Below are 24,473 nucleotides of genomic sequence, written 5' to 3'. Positions count from 1 at the left end.
TCCGGTCAGGTGTGTCCTCCCATAGATCATGATACCGCTTCTGCTCCTGGCACTGGGAATATCAGGCCCAGCAGACGTGGTCTCCCCAGGTGCAACCGCAGTGGCCTTTTTGGACCCTGTGGGCCTACCATCAGATGCAGAGTCTTATGCCACCCTTGCAAGGCTCAAGCATTCCACGGTCCAGGGAGACCCCATCAGCCCTCGTATGTCAGGAGCTCCTGTAGCTGAGCACAGGGGTAGCCCACAGAGACAGGAGTTGCGCCCAGAGGCAGAAGGTGTGGGCCCCACTGTCCAGGACTAGCCAAGACCTCAACCAGCAGAGCTGGTCACAGATCAGTCACCCTTGAGAGAATCGTCATCCTCTTCCCCTGATGAGGCTTTGGTGGATCCTGTGCCTGCCATGCCATCCTATGGATGCCAGGGCACATCAGGAGCTGCTCCGTCATCTGGCAGCAAATTTGGGAGTGCAGGCTGAGGCGGTGGAAGAGGACACATTCTTCCAGAAAATGCATTGGCGAAGCTGGCACTGCCTTTGAAAATCACCACCAACTTATGGCAGATTCCAGTGTCTATCCCACCAACCCAGAAAGGGATGGAGAGATGCTACTTTGTCCCGCAGTCCATGCATGAACACCTGTACACTCACCCCACACCGGGCTCCCTGGTAGTGCAGACGGCAGCCCAAAAAGAGAGGCAAGGACAACTGGGGTCTACCCCCAAGAGCAGAGAGCTCAAAAGGTTGGACTTAATGGGTAGAAAGGTATATGTGACAGGAGGCCTGCAATTATGCATTGCTAGCCAGCAAGCAATGCTAAGCAGGTACTTGTACAACACCTGGTTAGCAATGGACAAATTTAGAGATCGCTTGCCACAGTATGCTAGACAGGAATTCACTGCTCTGCTGGAGGAAGATAGGACCATCTCCAGAGCAGGGTTGCTGGCAATGGCCGAAATAGGAGACGAAGGCTGCGAACCGATATGGAAAGAAATGCTGGCCCACCTCCTCCCCAACAGCCCAAGGCCTCATTTCGAGAGTGCACATCAGGGCTTCTTACCAGTCCCAGAACTAGATCCCCCTTTTGGGGACAGGCTAGCCTATTTTTACCATGCGTTGGCCCGCATTATGTCTGACAGGTGGGTTCTAGACCTGGTATCAATGGGATACTCTATGCCTTTCCACAGCTTGCCCCCTTCCTACCCCTCTTCCCCATCCCTCTTCAGGGACCCCTCTCATGAGCTTCTTTTAATACAAGAGGGCTGTGTCTAGACTGGCAAGTTTTTCCGGAAAATCAGCCGCTTTTCTGGAAAAACTTGCCAGCTGTTTACACTGGCCGCTTGAATTTCTGGAAAAGCACTGACGATCTCATGTAAGATCATCAGTGCTTTTCCAGAAATACTATGCTGCTTCCGTTTGGGCAAAAGTCTTTTTCTGAAAGACTTTTGCGCAAAAGGACCAGTGTAGACAGCACAGTACTGTTTTCCGCAAAAAAGCCCCAATCGCGAAAATGGCGATTGGGGCTTTTTTGCGGAAAACCACGTCTAGATTGGCCACGGACGCTTTTCTGCAAAAAGTGCTTTTGCAGAAAAGCATCCTGCCAATCTAGATGCGCTTTTCCGAAACTGCTTTTAACGGAAAAGTTTTCCGTTAAAAGCATTTTCGGAAAATCATGCCAGTGTAGACGTAGCCGAGGTGTTTTCACTTCTCAACAAGGGAGCGATAGAAAGAGTCCCACTAGAGTTCAGGGCAAAGGGTTCTACTCTCATTACTTCCTTATCCCCAAGGCGAAGGGAGGCCTCAAACCTATTTTGGACTTGTGGGACCTGAACACCTTTATGAAAAAGTCAGAGTTCAAGATGGTCACTCTCTCGTCCATTATCCCTTCCATGGAACTGGGGGACTGGTACGCTGCCCTTGACTTTAAAGGATGCTTACTTTCACTTCATGATCAGGTCCGTGTACTGGAGATTCTTCAGGTTCATGGTGGGACAAGTGCACTTTCAGTTTTCAGTCCTCCTTTTGGGCTATCTACGGCACCCAGAGTGTTCACCAAGTGCATGGCAGTGGTGGCTGCCTTCCTCAAGAGGCACAGAATACAGGTTTTTCCCTTACCTAGATGACTGGCTCATCAGGGGCTGGTCAAAGTATCAGGTGAGGGAACACAGCCTTTATAAGAACGTTATTCAGAGAACTAGGCCTTGTGATAAACAAGGAGAAATCCATGTTGGTCCCCACTCAATCAATAGAATTTGTGGGAGCCAACATAGAACTTAGCCATGGGCAGGGCCTCTCTTCCCAAAGGCAGATTTATGGCTATGGGCCACATCATAAAGGGCCTCAACCTGTCTCCTATCATGACTGCAAGAAACTGCATGAGATTGTTGGGCCATATGGGGACATGCACATGCGTAGTTTGCCATGCCAGGATGAAGCTCCGGCCACTGCAGGCTTGGTTAGCCCAGTCATTCAACCAAGTGCGAGCACCCTGGAACTCCATCTTCACATTCCTGAGGAACATTATCCAATCCTTGTGTTGGTGGATGCAGAAGGAAGTGGTATGTGCGGGAGTCCTCTTTGTGACCAAAGGGCCAATTATGAGACTGATCACCAATGCCTCGGACACGGGCTGGGGAGTGCACATGGCAGAACATTGAACTCAAGGTATGTGGTCCCTTCCCTAGAGCGCGAACTCCACATAAATGTCAGGGAGCTGAGGGCTGTCAGGCTAGCCTGCTACGTGTTTGTGCCCCACCTGACCAACAAGACTGTCTTCGTGTTAACAGACAACACAGCGGTGATGTTTTATATCAACAAACAGGGTGGAGCTCGTTCCTCTCTCCTCTGTCGAGAAGCCCTACTCATCTGTGATTTTTGTATACTACAGAGCATTCACCTGGAAGCAGCTTACCTGCTGGGAGCCCTAGCAAATACTCTCAGCCGCTCCTTTGCAACCCACAAATGGTCCCTCATAGGGAAAGTGTTAGAAATAATATTCCAGAGGCGGGGTCATCCCCGGGTAGACCCATTTGCCACACACTTGAACAGGAAATGCCCGGTTTACTAATCATTCCTGGGGCAGAGGCTGGGATCCAGGGGAGATGCCCTGGTAAACGATTGGCCCAGGGTACTCCTCTGTGCCTTCCCCCCGTTTCCCCCGATTCACAAGGTGCTCATCAGGGTGAGATGGCACAAAGCCTCAGTCATACTAATAGCACTGGATTGGCCCAGGCAGTTCTGGTTCCCCATTCTCCTAGACATGCTCTAGGATGACCCCTGACCCTGCCATTGAGTCCAGATGTGATTACCCAGGACTGCGAGGACTCCTTTTGCCATCCAAACATCCAGTCCCTCCACCTGACGGTGTGGTATATCCATGGCTAACAGAGGCAGAGCAGGCGTACTCGGATGTGGTAAGAGCAGTCTTGCTAGGGAGCGGGAAGCCGGCTACTAGAGCCGCCTACTCGGCTAAATGGAAATATTTTTCCGAATGGTCCTGGGAAAGGTGAAGCTGCTCAAAACTCCTATCCTGATGGTACTTGACTTTCTTTTGCAGTTGCATCAGTCAGGGCTTTCCACTTCCTCCCTGAGGGTTCACCTGGTGGCCATAACAGCCTTCCACCTGGGAGAAGGGGGAAGGTCAGTGTTGGCGAATCAGATGGTTACGAAATTTCTTAAAGAAGTGGACCAGCTATTTCCACCTTTTTGAGCCCCGGTGCCCCAGCAGGACCTCAGCTTGGTGCTTACTAGACTGATATCCCTGCCATTTGAGCCATTAGGCACTTGCTCTCTCAGGTATCTCTCTTTCAAAGTGGCTTTTATTGTGGCCATTATGTCAGCAAGAAGAGTTTCTGAGCTCAGGGCTCTGACAGTAGACCCTCCATACATCGTGTTTTCTGCCAGCAGGATAAGGCTGCACCCTCACCCGACCTTCCTCTGTATGGTGGTGTCTGCACTTCATATGTCACAGGATATCTACCTACCTATGTTCTTTCTAAAACCTCATGTGTCCCCTAGGGAGGGGGCTTTGCACACACTAGGTGTGAAGATAGCACTGGCCTTTTTTGTCTATAGAGCAAGGGTGTTTCGGAGGTCATCTTAACTCTTTGTTTCTATACCAGAGAGCAGGAGAGGTTTGCCTATGTCAGTGCAGAGATTATCTTCCTGGATTTCCTTCTGCATCAGGGAAAGTTATGAGTTGACAGGAAAAGAGCCACCCCACACTATGGCCCATTCCACCAGAACTCAGGCATCTTCAGCTGCTTTCCTTGCGCAGGTTCCTATAGTGGATATATGCAGAGCTGCCACGTGGTCATCAGTTCATACATTCATAGCACACTATGCATTCACTTAGCAGGCTAGAGAGGATGCTGCTCTGGGAGCTGCAGTATAGCACTCGGTCTTATAATAGCAAGTGACGTTCTCTGACACCACCTCTAGATGCTTGGCTAGGGAGTCATCTAATTCGAATGCACATGAGCAAGCACTTGAAGAAAAAATGGTTACTTACATGTAACTGTTGTTCTTTGAGATGTGTTGCTCATATCCACTTGGCACTCCCTGTCCCACCTCCCCTTCGTCAGCGTCTCCGGCAAGAAGGAACTGAGTGAGGGGAGGGCCAGCAGGGGTACTTGTGCACTGTTATGTTGGTGCCACTCTAGGGGATTACCTACTGGCCTGACAGATACCGCTGGGAGAAAAGGGTTCTGGAATCCGTCCATGTGGCCTGCATGTGCCTAATTCAAATGTACATGAGCAACACATCTCAAAGAACAACAGTTACAGGTAAGTAACCGTTTTTTCTGCAGTTTGTCTGTAATTGGATATTGACATTCCTTTGTAGAAGAATGGCTACTTTTAAGTCCATAATTGAGACCAGGCAAGTTGAAACGTTCCCTTAGAGGAACATATCTGATGTCTTATTTGTGTCCATTTATCCTTTGTTGTAGAGATTGCACGTTTTGGCCAATATACATGGCAGAGGGGCATTGCTGGAACTTGTTTGCACATATCACATTAGAGGATGTGCAGTTGTATGAGCCTCTGTTGTGGCTTATGTAATTAGTTCCTGTGATGGTGTTGCTTGTATATATGTGTGAAAGGGTTGACAACGGGATTTGTTGCAGGGGAAGGTTCTGGGTGAGTGTATCTGAGGTGTGCTGTGACTGCTGGAAAAGATTTGCTTTGGGTTGGTAGGGTTGTTTGTAATTGAGGATTGGCCTGTGAGAGAGTGATCTTTTTCCAAGATAGGTTGTAGATTGTCAATTATGCACTGGAGGGATTTAAGATAGGGGCTGTAGGTGATGACCTGTTGTGTTTTGTTGTTTTCCTTGTTGGACCTGTCTTGACGTAGTTGACTTCTGGGTACTTGTTTGGCTCTGTCAATCTGTTTCCTCATTTCCGCAGATGTGTATTTAAGTTTTAAGAATGCCTGATAAAGATCTTGTAACCTGTTGGGGAGCATTTTTACCCTGCCTGGCTGCTCAGTCATGGATTTAAAACTAGCTATTCTTCTGCCCCTTTTGGTCTCTGGATACAATATAATGAAGTCCAAATAGCTTGGAAGAGTCTAAAATATTGTTGGGGACTCATGGTTTTCCTCTCTACTCAACCTATATCATTCCTTGTCATTTCTTTCTAAACAGGTAAGTATTTAATTTCAAAAACAAAAAATGCCTCAAGCTTGTTAAACAACTAATTGAAAAAGGAATCAGAGGGTCTGTTACTAGCTGTGTTAATGCAGAGCTATCTTTTTTGATCAATTATCTGTATCTTTTCCTACTTCTCCCTGGTTGAACTTTCTCCTAAAGTAGTAAGTAAAAATGTTTATTGTAATTTCAGTTTAAATTGCATTTGTGTTTCCATTATTCAGTATCATCAGATTGAAGTGGTTAGTCTAGATTTATGGTGCATTTTAAACTGGGTAAGAAGTTTCCTAGTGCTAATCACAGAAGTAGGTCTAGAGACTATGACCTATGAAGCCAGGCTTCGTGAACTGGGCTTGTTTAGTTTGGAAAAAAGAAGATTAAGGGGGGACATGATAGCGGTTTTCAAATATCTAAAAGGGTGTCACAAGGAGGAAGGAGAAAATTTGTTCCTCTTGGTTTCTGAGGACAGGACAAGAAGTAATGGGCTTAAAGTGCAGCAGGGGAGGTTTAGATTGGACATTAGGAAAAAATTCCTAACTGTCAGGGTGGTCAAATATTGGAATAAATTGCCAAGGGAGGTGGTGGAATCTCCCTCTCTGGAGATATTTAAGAACAGGTTAGATAGACATCTGTCAGGGATGGTGTAGATGGAGCTTGGTCCTGCCTTGAGGGCGGGGGGCTGGCCTCGATGACCTCTTGAGGTCCCTTCCAGTCCTATGATTCTATGAATCTATGAAATATTATAATAAAAATCTCCTGAAACTACTTGCAAGAGTTATGTTCAAATCTATAATAATTTACAGTGACAACGGTGTACAGTTTTGCTATTTCTCTGAATCTTAATCCACCTGATTTAGGCCTCTTAAGTCAGTGTTTCTCAAAGTGGTCTGTGGTTCCACTCCGAGAAACCTACTAACTGGCCACTCTGGTTTGTTTGTTTACTGGCTCAGCAGCCACAGAGTCTCATGGCTCCCATTGGCTCTGGCTTGCTGTTTGCAGCCAAGGGGAGTCATGGGAAGCAGCAACCTAACCCATTTTGCTTCCCACAGCTTCCTTTGGCTTTGCGGGTGTGGAGCCAGTAAATAAACTGGAGCAGCCAGTTAACAGGTTTCTCAGAGTGGATCCGTGGACCACTTTGAGAGAAACTACTTTAAGTGCTACCAAGATGTAAGGGTCAAATAATATGAAGCTGTCTGTCATGCTTATAGTTGCAAAACCTAGACACTTGCAAATTATTTAAAAAAAACCCCAAATTAGTTTTTGCTACATGAACATGTATTTTTACAAAACACAAAGTTTTCGCTTTTTTTTTCCCCTGTGTAAGAAGAGATTTCATGTGGTGGTCATATATTTAAAACTGGAATTCAGATATTTTAGGAAATCTACTTTTGCTCAATACTGTATATAGAACACTGTTTTTGATATTAGGAAAGTGGGAATTAATACAATACTTTATTATCTGTATATTTAAAGAAATTGTTCCATTTTTAAAAAAAGACATTTTTTCAGGCAAATGTTTGTGTGGTAATGTAACTGTGTATATTAACTGATGAGGTGTAAGTAGAATTATTAGCAAAGCTAACTGCATTACAAAAAAAGCTGTATATTGGTAAGAAAATTCAATTTGTGGGGAAGCATTGATGAGCCTTCTACAAATTATCTTTGATTGCTACTAGCCTGGACATTAGTGGACTTGGATGGTTTTCCACAGTCACTCCAATGTAATTATTACATGCCTGATTGGCTGAGTGTGTGTTTGTGTGTGTGGAGGTTGAATGGGAGAAATTGAGAATGACAGAAAGGGGTAAAAAGTTGCACATTTTGAAATATCATGTATGGTTGGGTTGCATGCAGTTCAAGCATTGTGAATTTTGTTAAGCTTTTGGAACCAATTATTTAAAATATTTTTTAAATCATTAAATTAAAATTGTAACTGTGTAAAAATAATATTTTCTAACAATTTTCATTTATTTTTATGGCTACTATATTTTACCATTGTTTGCCTTCATGTAGCTGTCAAATGGTTATAGCATGCTAAAGTAGTAAGTCCAGTAAATCTGACAGCTTCTTGCAGAAGGAAATGAACGTATCTTTTCATGCTTGGTCAGTTTGACAGTGTTGCCAGAAACCATGGTTTTGAATCAAATAAAAATCACAATGTATTTAAGACTAATACAGATTTTCAGTCTTCCCTTTAAAAGGGGTTTAACTTTGAAAATCATTACTCTTGAAATCTGGCATTTGGAAAATTGTTTTGATTTTTTTTTTTTTCACTGTTGTAAGTAGTTTTTCACATCAGTAGCTCTTTGGAATGTGTTACTGTCTATTAGCTAATGAACCATGGGATGCACGCTCTTTTATAACCTCCCCCCCTTGCATTAAAATAAAAATGGTATTGGTAGAAGCCATGGGAAGTATGCATGTTTAAGTTCTTCCATTAAAATATTTTCTTTGGACTTGATAGATATGTAATATAATAGGTATAAAAAACAAAGAAGCAGAATTAAGAACATATGAAAATTTACTACAAGAACCAATGCAGCTTGTAAGATGTTTCTAATGTCTTTGACAGTTCTGATTGGTGACACTGAAAATTCTCTTATTAACATGGATTGCCAGTCTAACAAATTAAGAATATAGTTTAATAAAAAGATTCACAAATAAAAGACAAGTAATACAAATAATTTATGGATTACTAAGATTGAATTATCCTTCAATTATTCTAAACAAAATGAAGAAAACTTGAAATGTCCTGTACTTTGGAAGTTGCTGCCTAGTTGATTATTGTTAATATAAATAGATCTATGTATATTTGTGGTGTATCTTCTGAACCGTAGATTAACTGCAACTTGTTATAACATTAATGCTGCTGCCAAAAAAAAAAATCATACCATATAAGAACAAAATGGCATAATAATATTAGTATGTAGTAAATACTTTGATTTATTTTTCTTTTAGGGTGAAAAAATGGTACCCGCCCTATCACATTTTCACATTGCCAATGCTAATAATATTTATGATATAAACAGACCTTGTGACAAGCAATTGTTATTAGTCATTTAAAATAAATACTTTTCAAATCACTTTTTTTCCAGAGTACTTTCAAATTTAAATCGGAGAGTGACATTCATCTGGCTGAACACCACAAACAAGTTTTGTATGATGGGAAACTTGCAAGTAGTATTGCCTTTACTTACAATGCTAAGGCTACTGATGCTCAACTATGCCTTGAATCCTCACCAAAGGAAAACCCTTCAATTTTTGTACACTCTCCACATGCTCTTATGCTTCAGGTTTGTTTATATTGTCTTTATTTTCATGTTTTTCTTAATGGAACTTACAGCAAATTCAGGCAGCCAGTTTTTTTGAGGGTCTGTTTCTGATTTGTTACATGTTGTTTAGCAATATGTGTATAACTGTACTTCTTCAGAAGTACCTCGTGTGTAGGCCAGACTTTCCTGTCACACAAATTGTAATCTCTGCGTAATCTACGTAGAGATAATATGGTGTGCGGCTTCAATTGCAATTTTCATTTAGCATTGCTTTAGCGCTAGATTAACATTTATGTGCTCTTAAATATGAATAGCTGTCATTCTCAGGTAGCTATTTTTTTTACCTTTTTCATGAGCCAAAATTATTAACAATGCATTGAATAAATGTGTAACTTACATGGTGAACAGTAGTTTGTCAAAGTACATGTATAGGGCTATGGGTTTCATGCTTACTTTATTTTCCAGTCTAGTGATTTTGAGCATATCACACAGGTCATTTAACCAAGAAATTTGACTAGGTCCAGTTTAACATGAAAATTGAGCAAACTAAAGCAATCTACAGTATTGTTAGTTTTTTTAATACCTTTTGTGGCAAAATGACTACAGGTACCTTACAGGTATATTTTACATCCGTGGATGGCTTAAAATTTTGAAGAGATTATCTTGATAGCATTTAGACTAAATTGGCAGAAAATAATGCACACTAAATCATGAGTTGCCACATTTTGTATTTCAAGCACTACTTCAACTACAGGTTGAACCTCTCTAGTCTGGCACCCTCGGGACCTGATTGGTGCCAAACTAGAGAATTTTCTCAACCACAGGAGGTCGGTGTTTTCTAGCAGCATTACCAACACTTTCACTGCTTACTGGGCTCTTAGAAGACATTTAGGGGTAAACTAGAGCTGAATAACAGCACAGAACACTGAGAGCCAGGATTGGTGTCTATAAGCAAACTTTATGAAACTTCAGGAAACTTGTCCACACCCATTGTAAATTTGTGTCGAACCACAGATGCTGCTAGATTAGAGGTTCAACCTGTAGTTTTTAATTATTAGCCATGTATGGTAAAGGTGATAATGGCAAATATAAACTAAAATTGAGAAACTTTTTTTGTTTTTTAATATAGGATGTGAAAGCTATAGTAACCCACTCAATTCACAGTGCAATTCATTCGATTGGAGGGATTCAGGTTCTTTTTCCTCTCTTTGCCCAGTTAGACAATCGACAGTTAAATGATAGCCAAGTGGAAACAACAGTCTGGTAAGCTTCTTTCTGTAAATTGTTTGAAAGTATGCTAGAAACATTTTTCTTTTGGTAATTTGGTTAATATAAATTATGCAATATATGTGCTCTCTTCTTTCTGTTTCTGGCATGAAAACATTAACGTTTAAAATGGCACTGACTTATTCTTCTCTGGGGTTGCCCTTTCCCTAAGACTCTTCTTTGCTCTCTCTTCCTACCCTTACTCTGCCCTACCACTTGCTGCTCTCCACCCTTCTCAAATTCCTCCTACAACCACTGAATAGATGATTGGCAACCCTGCTAAACAGCTGTGACTGGTGGGTGCTGGGCACCTCTTGTTTTTATTTTTTTTTGATGTGCCTCAAATCAACCATGGTATTACATAATATCCAGCTGAAGAATGCTTTTTAAACTAAAAGAAATTCCATAGGAAAATGAAATTGATGTAGCCTGATAAAATTTAAGTTAAGTCTACCACAGGAGTATTTATAAAATATGTATATTTTGTTAATGCCATAGATCTTGCTTAATTAAAATTCCCCTTTAGTTGTCCTATCCCAAATTAACAAAGAACATAGCTCTAGTGAGCAAATCAGTTGGAGAAGACTGCCACATGCTGCATCAGGATAGAGATGAGAACACTGCTCTGAGTTATCCAGAATGATGGCTGTGGCTTCGTGCATATCGTTGATATTGAAAGGCTTGAGCTGTTTGATTGCAGAGATCTGAGCGAGTGCACTTTGAGAATTGCCTCTGCATGTTCTAATGTGTAGCACATACACAATGGGGATGGGGCTCGTCAAGAATCCTATAGAAAACAAGGTCTTGCTGGATTGGTAGGAGCATTCTCCCTTATTGATTTGAATGTTTAGTGTCTACACAAATGCTGTTCAACTCAAACCTCTTTCCAAGACTAGACATAGGCACAGGGGTCGTCTTACCCTGCCCAGAGCATTGGCTAGATTTTGTTTTAATTTAAACCTTTCTGTATTTTATTGTAATTAATAACTGTGAATAATGTCTAGACATTTTAGCTCTGTAGGAAGTGTATACATTAAATTTTCTGTTCTGTTGTATGGTTTTAATTCTTAAATACAGTAAATGCATTTCAAGATTAGAATAAATGAGAAATTGGGGATTTTCAGTTTTTTGCAAGTTCAAAGGTATTTTCGAAAGAGTGGTCAATAGAGTAATTGTTAAACTAGTATTAAAGTAACCCCAAATTTTGACAGATAAAGAGTGGAAAATGTTTATTTTTTTTCCATTTCATTGTAAGATAAAATATATGTATTTCATTGTATTTTTAGCAACAAATTCAGTGTGATGGTATAGTGGCAAATGATGTGTTCCTTTTATGGTGACTTGAGCACCTTTCACTGAAATGTGGTACTGAAATAGAAATTATTATTTCCAAAAACAAAATTGAAATATATTCATATATGCAATGTCTGTTTTTCAGTGTATATAGGTATGACTAATCACTGCAGTTTCCCTGAAATACCTATATTCAGCTTGTACCCAGCGATATTGATTTCTTCCCACCATACTTCAATCTCTCCATCTTTTACTCAGACAGGGTAGTTGTATACTTCAGTAGGTGGGATACTCACTCACTTATTGCTAACATGGTTTTAATTATGTGCTTTACACATTATGTATCTTACTTTGCTGTTTGTGAATGCAGAAGTGAAAAAATTTTCTATTTTAAGTAACTGAAGGGAATATGCATTTATCTATTAACTTAATAGCATAGGGTATGTATACACTGCGACCCTAGTTCAAGCTAGGGTGGCTAATGTAGTCATTCGAACTTGCAAATGAAGCCTGGGATTAAAATATCCTGGGCTTTATTTGCATGTTCCTGGGCGCCGCCATCTTTAAATGCCCGGTAGTTCGAACTCTCTGCCCGCAGCTACATGCGGCACAGGCTAGGTAGTTTGAATTAAAGCTCCTAATTCGAACTACCTTTACTCCTCCTGCAATGAGGCAGGGAGTTCGAACTACTGGGCATTTAAAAATGGCAGCACCTGGGAACATGCAAATAAAGCCTGGGATATTTTAATCCCGGGCTTCATTTGCAAGTTCGAATGACTACAGTAGCCACCCTAGTTTGAACTCGGGTGGCTAGTGTAGACATACCCATAGAGAGAAACAAAATGAACCATTCTAGTTTTAGGAAGCTTTATATGGCATGGCCTATTTTATAGCCAATTTATTAAACTTATTTTGTAGAGAATAAAATAATAAATTGCCCCAATTCTTTTGTTTGAAGCAGCTCAGTGAAATTATAATGCATGTCTTAGAAAACCTCTCTCTGTGTGGTATCCCTAGTGAAAACAAAAATTCAATTTCAAATGCATATATCTATTTATGGAGTTAGTGAAACTGTAACTATAAAGATACTAGCTTTACATGATTCGGGCAATCATTCATTTTTAAAGACATTGACTTTCGTAAAGAATCAGATTTAATTTCTAATCAGAATCTGGAATCTGTTGCAGTAAATACTATGTTAACATACTGTACCAAGTTTCTTTTCCGAAGAACAAATAATAAAAGACCACAGGTAGGTGACAGATTAGGAAAGAAGTGTAACAAAAATGATCAGGTTGATAGGTACATGTTGTAAATCCATTATCTTTTTAATTTACTTTTTTTTGGAAGATGAAGTTGGGATGTGGATTATGGCAGGATTAGGGATGTAAAATTTTGATTATTTGGCTAAGTTGATAAGGGTGCTTCTGCCTTTGAAGTGTAGCAACAGCCGCTTTCCTATTTTGTGAAAATTTAGAGAGAGATTATTACAGTATACTTATGAAAATAGCAGGTCATTTCTCTTTAACAAAAATTGAACACCATTTTCAACTGGCAATAAGCCCAAAACCGAATATGTGTAATCTCCCTGCAGAAGGTAAGTCCAAATGACTTTTGCTGTCACCTGACCATTTGGTATGGGAAGACTGGCTACAGTCTCTGTGGGGCAAATTGAGTGATGCTTTTGTAAGAGGTCCATTAGAGTAACTGGAAAGTCTCTTGCTTTGTGTTTTACTGGGAGCCTTCAAGGAGACCTGATGCTCCAAAATAAATATTGTAGACTTCCAATCTTTTTTACCTTAGTTTTTTATTCTTTGAGAAAATAAGTTTAATAAATTCAAGTACTTTTGCTATAGAAAAAATGCTATAGCATGTTACCAGTCAAAGGTCTCTATAAAGATTTATGGTGCCAACAAGTTTCCTTCATTAAATTTTATTCCCTCTGAAATGCTGATACATTTACTTCCCCAAAAATGATATATTTAGAATAAATAAAATTTTAAATTACTGTATTGGGAATTCATATCAGAGCAACTAAATTGCATTCTCACATGCTTGTTGAGTTTGTTACTGTTCCGTAACTCTGCCTGTTCAGTTCTTGAGTGGGCCAAATACTGAAATATCCAACAATATTAATGTCTAAACACTATAGAAATTCTTGTACTTATATGCTTAGAGAAGATAGCAGCAGTACTACATGATCTGCAGTGTACGCTAAACTCAGTTGTTGGTCTAACTTTATACCACCCATCCATCATTCGTTGTCCCTTTCAGAAGGGGGAATGCCCAGCTTGGATGCTAATACTTTTTTCTTTTCCTCTTGGCTCTAGAAGATAATGGTTATAGTAGAAAAGTGTGTGCAGTTTCAATTAGATATTAATCTACCAGCATGGGAGGTGGTATTCCTGCGTATGTTGTGGTACAGCTGCAGATCCTTTTGATACAGGTTGTACCTCCCTAGTCCGGCACCCTCAGGAACTGCCTAGTCCTGAATCAGGGAATTTGCCAGACCAGGGAAGGTCAATTCAGTGTCTGCTTTCTCCTGTCCCCTCCCCAAGAATTCTGCTTTTCCCTAGGCAGCTCCACTACCACCCAGGACTTGCTGCCAACTAGGGGTCTGTGCTCCCACTGGTGGCCAGGGGATTCACTACTGCCCTGGTGCTCCCCACTCCTCTCAGCAGCCCTGCTGCCATCCAGTGGCTCAATGCTCAACCAGGCGGCTCTGCTGCCACTTGAAGGGCTCTGTGCTCCTCTAAGCATTTCTGCACTTTAACCTCCCCCTTCAATCTGCCCCCCCCCCCAAGCATGCCACTATGGCCCAGCCATGCTGCTGCCCTCCACTATTGCCCAGCCATGCTGCTCTATGTTCCTCCCGGTGGCTCTGCTGCCCTGTGGCTACATCTTGACCCCCTAGTTTGGCAACGCTCCCTGCCCTAGCCCGAAAGTCCTTATGAGTGCTCTCACGGGGATCACCTGATGATGCTGGGCCAGGGAACTTTGGATTATGGAATTTCAACCTGTAATGTATATTGGGACTGTAATATCAAAATCAAATGATCAACATTACTGCCTGCCTTATATTGGTGTTGCTATTGGTGTTAATTCAGACGTACTTCTCAGCATTGACATTAATACTGAATTTGACAGTGTGTGAAGTGTAATCTTCAATGCTAACTCAGTTCTTCTACAAATCGTAGGTGACAAGTGCTAATTCAGATAGTGTTGCTGCTTTTGGCAATAATGATTCAGTATATCTAAAGAAAAATTCTGAAAGATGTAGGAGGATTTAATTTGGTTGGTAGATTGTATTAGTGTTAAAGCACTTGGGGCAAAATAAGGTTTGGATTCAATCTTTAGAAATGACAATCCATGATTGCAGACTACATACTTTAGGCAGAAGAAAACAAGAAGAATCATAAAGATATCACATATGTAAGAAGTAAATACAATGACTGAAGCTGTTAAAATTTTCTAAATACTGATTTTTGACAAAGTGGGGATGAATGTGACAGTTTAAATTCATCCCCTTTTTTCAAACATCTCTAACAACATTCTTCTGTATCTTTCAATCAGTCCAGATTGAAAGGATGCTGTTTGCCTCTCTAAGTAAAAAGTGTTAGTGGGGAAAAAAGCCATGCATGCGTGTTTCTGCCCTTTCTTCATCTCCTCCTCTGACTTAGTTTCCAGTGTCTGTCATGCTTTCGTCAAATACCTTGCAGTATCAGAAACAAAAAAACAGGACTATGTAGCATGTTAAAGACTAACAAGGTGGTTTATTAGGTGATGAGCTTTCTGTTAGTCTTTAAAGTGCTACATAGTCCTGTTTTTTGTTTCAGCTACACCAGACTAACACGGCTACATTTCTATCACTATCTTGCAGTATCAGTGATTTTTCTCACCTTTCTCTGCTAGTTTTTTCTTTTTTCCTTTCCTTCCCTGACCATTTTTGCCCCAAATCCCTAAATGGCCTCCTCAAGGATTGAACTCACAACCCTGGGTTTAAGCAGGCCAATGCTCAAACCACTGAGCTATCACTGCCCCCTCAATGAATCCCTGCAGATAGTAACAATGTCCCTCCCACTTAATCTCCTCCAGGTGGGAGCTATTCGCTTTGGCCCCATTACCACTTTTACAGTTAGTGGTAACAGTGGAGGGCAGTCAGGCAGGCTTTGATGGCTAGATTCAGTATCAGAGGGGTAGCCATGTTAGTCTGAATCTGCATTGTTTGCAGCCAAGCACTGAGGTACAACCGCATATGCTCCAACCCCTCAGACAGAGACCTACACCTACAAGATCTTCAATAAGCATTCTGTAAACTACCTTCTGCTATGGGACAAGCCCAAGAAAGAAACCAACAGAACACCACTGTCCATCACCTACAGTCCTCAGCTAAAACCTCTCTAAAGCATCATTAATGATCTACAACCCATCTTGCACAATGATCCCTTGCTTTCACAGGTCTTGGGAGGCAGGCCAGTCCTCGCCCACAGACAACCTGCCAACCTGAAACATATTCTCACCAGCAACTATGCACCGCACCATAATAATTCTAATTCAGGAACCAATCCATGTAACAAACCTCGGCGCCAACTCTACCCACATACCAGCTTACACCATCACAGGACCTAACCAGGTCAGCCAAACCGTCACTGGTTCATTCTCCTGCACATCTACTAACGTAATATATGCCATCATGTGCCACCAATGTCCCTCTGCTATATACATTGGCCAAACTGGACAGTCTCTATGTAAAAGAATAAATGGACACAAATCAGATATTAGGGATGGCAACATACAAAAACATTTAGGGGAACACTTCAATCTCCCTGGACACACAATTGCAGATCTAAAGGTAGCCATCCTGCAGCAAAAAAGCTTCAGGACCAGACTTCAAAGAGAAACTGCTGAGCTACAGTTCATCTTCAAGTTTGACACAATCAACTCAGGATTAAACAAAGACTGTAAATGGCTAGCTAACTACAAAAGCAGCTTCTCCTCTCTTGGTATTCACACCTCCAGATCAGTTACTAGAAGTGGGCCTCATCCTCCCTGATTGGATCAACCTCATCATCTCCAACCTGATTCTGGCCTGCATATTTATACCTGCCTCTGGAAATTTCCACCACATGCATCTGACGAAGTGGGTCTTTACCCACGAAAGCTTATGCTCCAACACTTCAGTTGTCTATAAGGTGCCACAGGACTCCTTGCCGCTTTTGTGGATTCAGTATGTTTCCCTTCCCACTCCTCTTCCTTTGTGCTACAGGCCAGGGAGACGGGTAAGAGGAAGAAGCATTCCCCCTTCCTCACTTTCCTCCATACATGCAGAAGGAAAGTGGAAGAGGGACCACAAACTTAAAAAGGCAAATGAGGGAAAACATGGAGACTAGCCTAGCTGCTCCTGGTTAAAATCTTATTTGCACATTGCACAGACCAGAATGTCTCTACTGCTCCACGACTGAGTAATAATAGGAAGCATTGGGACCCATCCTAATATGTTTTAGAAGTTATGATTAAATCTGAACAAGTCTATTTAATTAGCTGAAGAAAGGGATGCTTCCAGATATTCACAGCAGGATGACTACATACAATTTCTATTTTGTAGTCTCAAAATAAGTAACTTTCCCAGTGTGCATTAATAATACAATCAGCACACTATGTAAGGTCCAAACATGACTTCCTGTGGTTTGATCTTATTAACTCTTGTTGAAAAGTTTATCATCTTGAGAATTATCCCCAAATCAAAAACCTTCATCAATATTGTATTTGTCAATGGACTGGAATAGCTAACTCCAGATAGATGAGTAAATTTCTGTCAAAACAACTGAATCAGTCTTTAGGTATATGACGATCTCTCTCTCCATATCTCTATCTTTTAGATTAATTTTCTTTGTCTATTAAATGTCTGTCAACATATTAACAGCTTTTGATACAATTGATCAATTGGTATCTTTGTTTTCTCTTTGGGAACTATGAAATGTGAATGGGATCAGTTTATAACGTATCCTCTCCAAAGTTAACAAGAAGTAGAATGTTGCAGTTTTCCATCCTTTCACGTCTGCTGTTAAATGTACGTCATACTGTTGTTGGAGACTGTAAGATGTTTGCAATAGCACTTAATTATGTTTTAATCAAACTTAGCTTCTACAATAATCTTGCATCCACCTTCCTAAATAATGTGAAGTCCAAATGGACAGCTAGGTAATGTTACATTTATGAAGGAAATGCTGGTGGGCATGGGAAAAGTACAAGAATTTAGGCACAATATGACTCTCCTCAATTAAGGGATATTTTCTGTTGTCACAAAGGTTCATTCTTTCAAGCTGCAATAGAATCAGTTTCCATAGAATGCCAGAAGGTAACAGAGGCTGAAGTTTCTTTTACTATCTTTGGTTTATTTGTAGAGTTAGACCATGCCATGTTTATTCATTGCCAATACTGGCATTTAATTTCAGAAGGGAGAACTACATAAAACTGAGGTTATTTAAACAGAAATTAAAAGGTACAGTGCCAAAAGTAAAAACATTGCAATCTGCATGGAAATTTTTCAAGCTCACAGTGACGGAGGCTCAACTTAAATGTATACCCCAAATTAAAAAAACATAGTAAGAGAACCAAAAAAGTGCCATCATGGATTGGCTTACCCAGGTAAAAGAAGCAGTGAGATGAAAAAGGCATTGTTTAAAAAGTGGAATTTATATCTTGGCGTTAGAAAAAGTTCAAAAAAGGGCAACAGAAATCATTAGGGGTATGGAACAGCTGTCGTGTGAGGAGAGAGTAATAAGACTAGGACTTTTCAGCTTAGAGAAGAGAAGACTAAGAGAGATATGATAGAGGTCAGCAGAATTATGACTGATGTGGAGAAAGTAAATAAGAAAAAATATTTGTTCACATAACACAAGATCTAGGTGTCATCAAATGAAATTAATAGGTACTAGGTTTAAAATAAACAAAATAAAGCATTTCTTCACACAATGCACAGTCAATCTGTGGAACTCCTTGTCAGTGGGTTTTGCAAAGACCAGGTCTTTAACAGGGTTCAAAAGAGCTAGATCAATTCACAGAGGATATGTCTATCAATGGACAATGATGATGTCCTAGCCTCTGGGAGTGGGCATTAAGGGAGGGATCACTTGATGATTACCTATTCTGTTCACTCTCAGCTACATGGAATTGGCCACCATTGAAAAATAGAATTCTGGGCTAGATGGTCCTTTGGTCTGACTCACTATGACTGTTCTTATGTTCATTATCTCCAAAGCATATTATCATCTTTACAAGTTTCTTCTCTACTCCCCTCCTCCCCCCGTGGAGGTCTATTGAAGCATTTTTGTTTGATATGGATAATGGATAGGCCTGTTTGATGATCTGATAATTAATTGATCTAAGAGGGGGGAAACAATATTTAATGTAGGATTTATTAAAGAAAATTGTTTATTGTTCATTGATTCATTCAGTATAGTCCACAGAGGTGGGATCTTCAACTGCTAAGAATGAATTGTCTTTATTACTTGAAAATGTTTACATGTCTGAATAGGCAACTTGAATGAACTTTACAAGAAGCTATGTTGATTGCATTACTTGCCATAAGCAAAAGTTACTTTTTTTTGTTTTGTTTTAAGGAATGAGGATTATAGCATTATGAAATCCCTTATCCCAGATCTGTTTGACTGTAAGTTGTCACGCTATCAGCCTTCTGTTTAAAGGATAGCATTGCTAAGTAGATTTTTGGAAACTATTTCAACAGAAGATGATTTACACACACACAAGGCATTCATATTGAATCAGTGTTTCTAAATGTGGGGAATCAGTTTATAGAAAAGCTAAATAATAAATATACCAACTGTATAATAAATATGTCAAAACAAATTTTGTTGTGCCTAAATTATATAGGAAGAATAATTAACAAGTGCAAATATAAAGGGCATCTTTGTCTCCATATTGAGCCCAAAATTTATTCCCATAGTGCATACATTTTCTGAGAAATATCTCAGTCTTTTTGGTTAAAACCTTACTTATCCTTCCAAGAGTACACTTGTTGACATACTTTTGGAAAAAAAGGTGTACTAAATTACTAATTATGATAAAGTACATATAATCCTCCAGAGACTATCATCTCCAATACTTACTAAATCTAAAATAAGAGATGTAGTATCATCCATTGAAAAGTGTGGCAATTTCCATATGTGGATTGAAAATATTGCTGATATTCTGAGATCACCAGATTTTTTTAAATCACAGAATCTGTTTTCTTCTGTATTAGTTTACATGTATACTTGCCATTGTGTATATTGTATATTTTAGCTGTTGTGCAGACAACCTGATGTGTTCTAGATGGGACATGGTATAGAGGAGATGTAGGAATGGGCTGAAGTATCCTTTATATTTGCCTTTGTATCTAGGGGAGTTGGAAATAGGCAAGAATGGAGAGAAATTTTGTATGGCAGTGAACAGAATTTTGCAAGTTTAATGTGACCCTGAAGCAATCCGATGCATTTTAGTTTCTGGTAAGTTTGTTAAATTCTGTTTGAAAAATGTTCATCTTGGAAGATGGCCTTCTAAACAATATTACTTCCATTATGTCAACAGAAACCATTTTTAAAGCTTCTTTTTGGCTTCATGGTTCTGCTGATGAATTCTTTAAAGTTTTCACTTGTAGCTCATTTGCTAACATTTTGAATGGCCGACTTAATATAATTAAATTTGATTAGCTTTAGAAATATGCAGTATTTTAAAACTAGAAGCCTAATCCTCTGATGAAATGATCCTCACTTTCTTGAACGCAATGCTTAGAATTTAGTGTCAGAGAGAATATCACTTATTTATTCTAGGGCTATCTGTATAATTGGTTGGGAAGTCAGGCTGGACAGATGTTAAAGTGTATCTTATATGGGTGGTTAAAAGGAGGAAGCATCTAATGTGTAACTGTTAGTTCCTTCAGGTAGGCAGATAAAACTTCCTATTGTATGAAACATACATGTTAGATAATGTACAGAGCATAAAAGAGGATAGGCCTGTATCTGTCCTCTTTACCTTAAATAATGGTTCCTGTACAAAATATTAATCTGTCCCTTTCACTAGCTAATGACTGAAACATGCTCACAAGACTTCCACAACAAACTTAGACCAAGCATGTAGTTTTCTGTCCTTTCCTTTAATCATGTCATTTCTATGCTGTATGTGCAGTGGCATTTGAAAAACATTTGTGGAGTGACTTTAACAGAACTTTTGTGCCATTTGAGATGTTATCCTCTGTAATAGCTCTGTGTTCTGTTTAGAAATATATATAAACCATTTCTCATTAGTTATGTTTAACTGTGAGGCTAAATGTGATCAATTCTGTTGTCTTACACAGTAATTGCCCCAAACTCGCTGTTGTTTGTATCTTTAGGTGAATGTGAGGTGCCTCTATTTAACATCTAATTTTTCTGGTGCTTGTAATTTTCATATTTGAGGTTTGCAGCAGCCCATTACTCTGTTCTCTCACCAAGATTTGATTCTGTGTGGTACTAATGGTTTCCACTGATAAAATACCAAGTTTTTGTTTGTTGTGATTGTGGTTATGGTGTATATATATTTATACAGCAGTAGTGTGCAGAGGCTCCATGTGAAACTAGGGACCCATAGCTCTAAAGACAGTATGAATATATGATGAGTGTAAGTCCTTTATCAATGATTTTACAATCAAAATAAACAAGACAGACAAATGGTTAGAGGTACAGAAAGGCCAAGTACCTTGCCCAGGATCACATAGTAGATCACTAGTAGAGCTGGGGGACCCAGGTATTCTGAGTCCCAATTTTCCCTTAGTAAACAGTCCATCAATCATTATAATTTCTAATAATAACTTCTGATTTTATGTCAATTCCATTCATGATTATAACACTAGGGCTTAATTTTTCTATGATTTATGTTTTTTTCTTGAACTTTACATATAGTGAGTGGTCCTGTGAAGTCAAGGGGACTGTCCACAATGCATAGTATTAAGAAGGGGTATAACATCGATGCAGGATTGGTATCTTAGATTGTGAATAGTTTGACCTATATTTAGAAATAAAATTGTTTGATCTGAAATGTTGTATGTTAGCTTTGTAAAACAAATGTTGCCTCTCCTGAGCTTGTAGTGAAGAAAGTTGTTCACTATAGATATACTTACTAAATTACAGTATTTTTCTAGCAAGATAAAAAATAAAGCTGATGAATTTAGCTTCATTTGAAATGAATGACCATTTGAAAGACTGATTTTATTAAAAGCTTGTGTATACTGTAATTGGATATTGTCTGTATTCTTTACTGCGGACAATTTGTGGAGAATACTGTATGTGGCTTTATACTGATTATTGTGACCATAAAATAATGAAGCAAGACAAGACATTCTATCCTGTTCACAGCATGCATTCTGACTACACTATGTACTTTCACATACCAGCACTGCTCACCAGGAATACTGATTCCTGTTCCCCTCATCATGCTGATAATTTTTTTAGGGTTGGCATGGATTGACTGGTCTCAAATGCATTCAAAAATAAAAAATTTGGGTTTGAATAGCATAGAACCTTTGTCTGGTTAGGTTCTTTAACATTTACATTTGTAAAGTGTAGATTTAATATTTTCTTTAATTCATTCTTCCACAGTTGCCAGTATGCAAATTAATTTTCCATGGAGAATTCTTATAACAAACCAAATATATGGAGACAGATATTTACCTGTACATTTGGATTAATTTTGTATTACTTTCTTTTCAGAAGGTTAATAGTTATACTTAAGGCCCTGCCTTTAATTCAATACAATTAATTTGCAACTCTCCAGCAGTTCTCTGGCTTATTTGAAAAATCGTCCAGTGGGGGAAAAAAATTGTTCCTCTTTATCTACACCAAGAGTTCCTATTTTCCCCTATTATGGGAAACATGCGGATACATTTCTTTTCCTTCCTGTGGCTCCACCTCATTAATGCGTTTCTTTCTCTTGGTACATTGCTCAGATCAAGCTTTGTTAATTGATTTTTCTCACTCTCAATTAATTAGTTTCTCACATCTCTCTGTCAATCACTCTGTGTCCTCACAATATATATTTTCGCATTTTTTGGCCAGTCTGTCTTCTGTATTGTCTCCCATATTTTCTTCTGTTCCTTAACAGTCTTTTCGTGACTCTTTTTTTAGTCTCTCTATGCTTTTCCTAAATGAATCTTTAGCCCATACGGAGGTACATATTGGACCATGTTGTGGGACCAAGTATTGATGCCTGGGCTTTGTCCTCATGATTGTTTGGGGTGGAAGTATGAAGGAAACACTCAACACCAATGCTCCATCGTTCTCTGTTATGGATTTTGTTGTCTGCATGAATCCATATCAGCTTTAGTAGTAACTAGAGTCTGAAATGATAATAGCCACAGGTTTTTCTGACATTTACAAGATTCTTCTTGACTTGAAAATTTAAAAGGGGGGTTCTCAACCATTGTCTTCCTGAGGCCTCCAACATGCTATAAAAATCTTTTCCCTGACCATACCACAACTGTTTATCTGCATATTCAATAGCTTAAAAGTCAGGACCAACATCAGGGGACAAAAGCAGGGCAACTGCTCAGGGCCCCTGAAAGCTTTGCTCAGGCTGTGGCTTCAACCACCGTGCAGCAGGGCTCAGACTTCAGCTTTCTGCTCTCGGGCCCAATAAGTCAAACACCAGCCTTGTGTTCTAGCTTACTTTGGTGGACCCCTTGAAACCTGCTCACAACTCCTCAGGGGGCCCCCATACCCTTGGTTGAGAACCACTGATTTAAAAGATTGCTGACACAGCCCCATGTCTTCACCAATCCAGTTCTATCACCTGGATTTCACTCATTAGTTTTTGCCTCATCCAACTGCCCAAGAGTTTGATAACAGTTCTGGAAGTTGATAACAAGGTCCTAAAATATGGGGCAGTCCGGGCTAAATTAGGAGAGCTGACATATACGTTCACCGCTCCTAGTTTGAATATTATTGCAAAAATATTGTAATATGTGAATAATAAACTAAAAGTGTACAACATAAAATGTGAAATTTTTAATGTCATACTTAGGCTTCAAGTTATTTTTATTTTTCTTTCTATTCACTTAACTGATAACTAGTAAAAACAAAATAGATTGCTTTTAGAACATTTTAAATCTAATAAACGCTTGTACTTTACATGCAGTGCCACCCTTTTGGCTTTCCTGGTCGAACTTCTTAAGAGTTCAGTAGCCATGCAAGAGCAAATGCTGGGAGGGAAAGGCTTTTTAGTCATTGGCTACCTCCTTGAAAAGGTGAGTGTTACTAATATTACTCTTAGTATTTCCACCATCATTTTGAAAACCTGGCTGAATATTTTCAGTCATGTATTTTTCTGCTCCTAGAATTTAGTCCTGTGCATTAGTAAGTATATAGGAAGTTCTGTAATTTAAATATTTTTATGCTGTTTACATAAAGGATGTTTTTCTTTTCTGCACTGGTATTTCACGTCTTGTACTAATGTTCAGAAATTCTTTTTTTCTTTTCTCAAAAGTATTAGTAACTTCCATTTAAGCTCAGATCAGTCTTACTCCTCATATGTTGTGCAAAAATAGAAAACCAAGTTTAAACATAATGAGCGCCCTTTAAAAGTTCTCTTCAGATCCCTTTTTGTTTATTTTATGCAATGTACAGCAGAAATCAGTAATTATTTCTTCTTTTAGACAACCTTGAAAATTCCTTAAATATACAATTTTGAATAAACAAATGTAAGGTCCCTTCAACCTATAACAAAACAAAAATAATAATGAATCGACTTCCATTAGGAACAGTCCCCTTCCAAAGTCTTTACATTTCTTCATATCTAGGGAAGGAAATGAGTCTTGCATTACAGTATATTCTAAAGTCTGCTAAGCTTGGGTTATTTATGAGTGATTGAGGAGTGAATCCAAAACTTGATTTCATGTAAAGTGTGATCCATTACCTGCCTCCTTGACTCAGGAAGGAATGGACATTCTTACCAGCACTTGTCTACATG

At 39.5% G+C, this 24,473-nt stretch overlaps 1 protein-coding gene across 16 annotated transcripts in view; it reads left to right on the top strand.

Moving 5' to 3' along the window:
* NBEA (neurobeachin) overlaps positions 1 to 24,473 on the top strand; it is a 748,862-nt gene that overhangs the window by 158,163 nt on the left and 566,226 nt on the right. For all 16 annotated transcript variants that reach the window (XM_075919178.2, XM_075919174.2, XM_075919172.2 and 13 more), the window contains exons 9-11: positions 8,739 to 8,936; positions 10,045 to 10,178; positions 23,643 to 23,751. In XM_075919178.2, the coding sequence (XP_075775293.2) occupies positions 8,739 to 8,936; positions 10,045 to 10,178; positions 23,643 to 23,751 (441 nt within the window). The remainder of the gene's footprint in view (positions 1 to 8,738; positions 8,937 to 10,044; positions 10,179 to 23,642; positions 23,752 to 24,473) is intronic.

Source organism: Pelodiscus sinensis, chromosome 1 (assembly GCF_052426305.1).
Source record: "Pelodiscus sinensis isolate ZL-2025 chromosome 1, ASM5242630v1, whole genome shotgun sequence".
Lineage (NCBI taxonomy): Eukaryota > Metazoa > Chordata > Testudines > Trionychidae > Pelodiscus > Pelodiscus sinensis.
The sequence above is the reverse complement of the archived record's forward strand: the minus strand, read 5'-3'. Positions and strand labels throughout refer to the sequence as shown.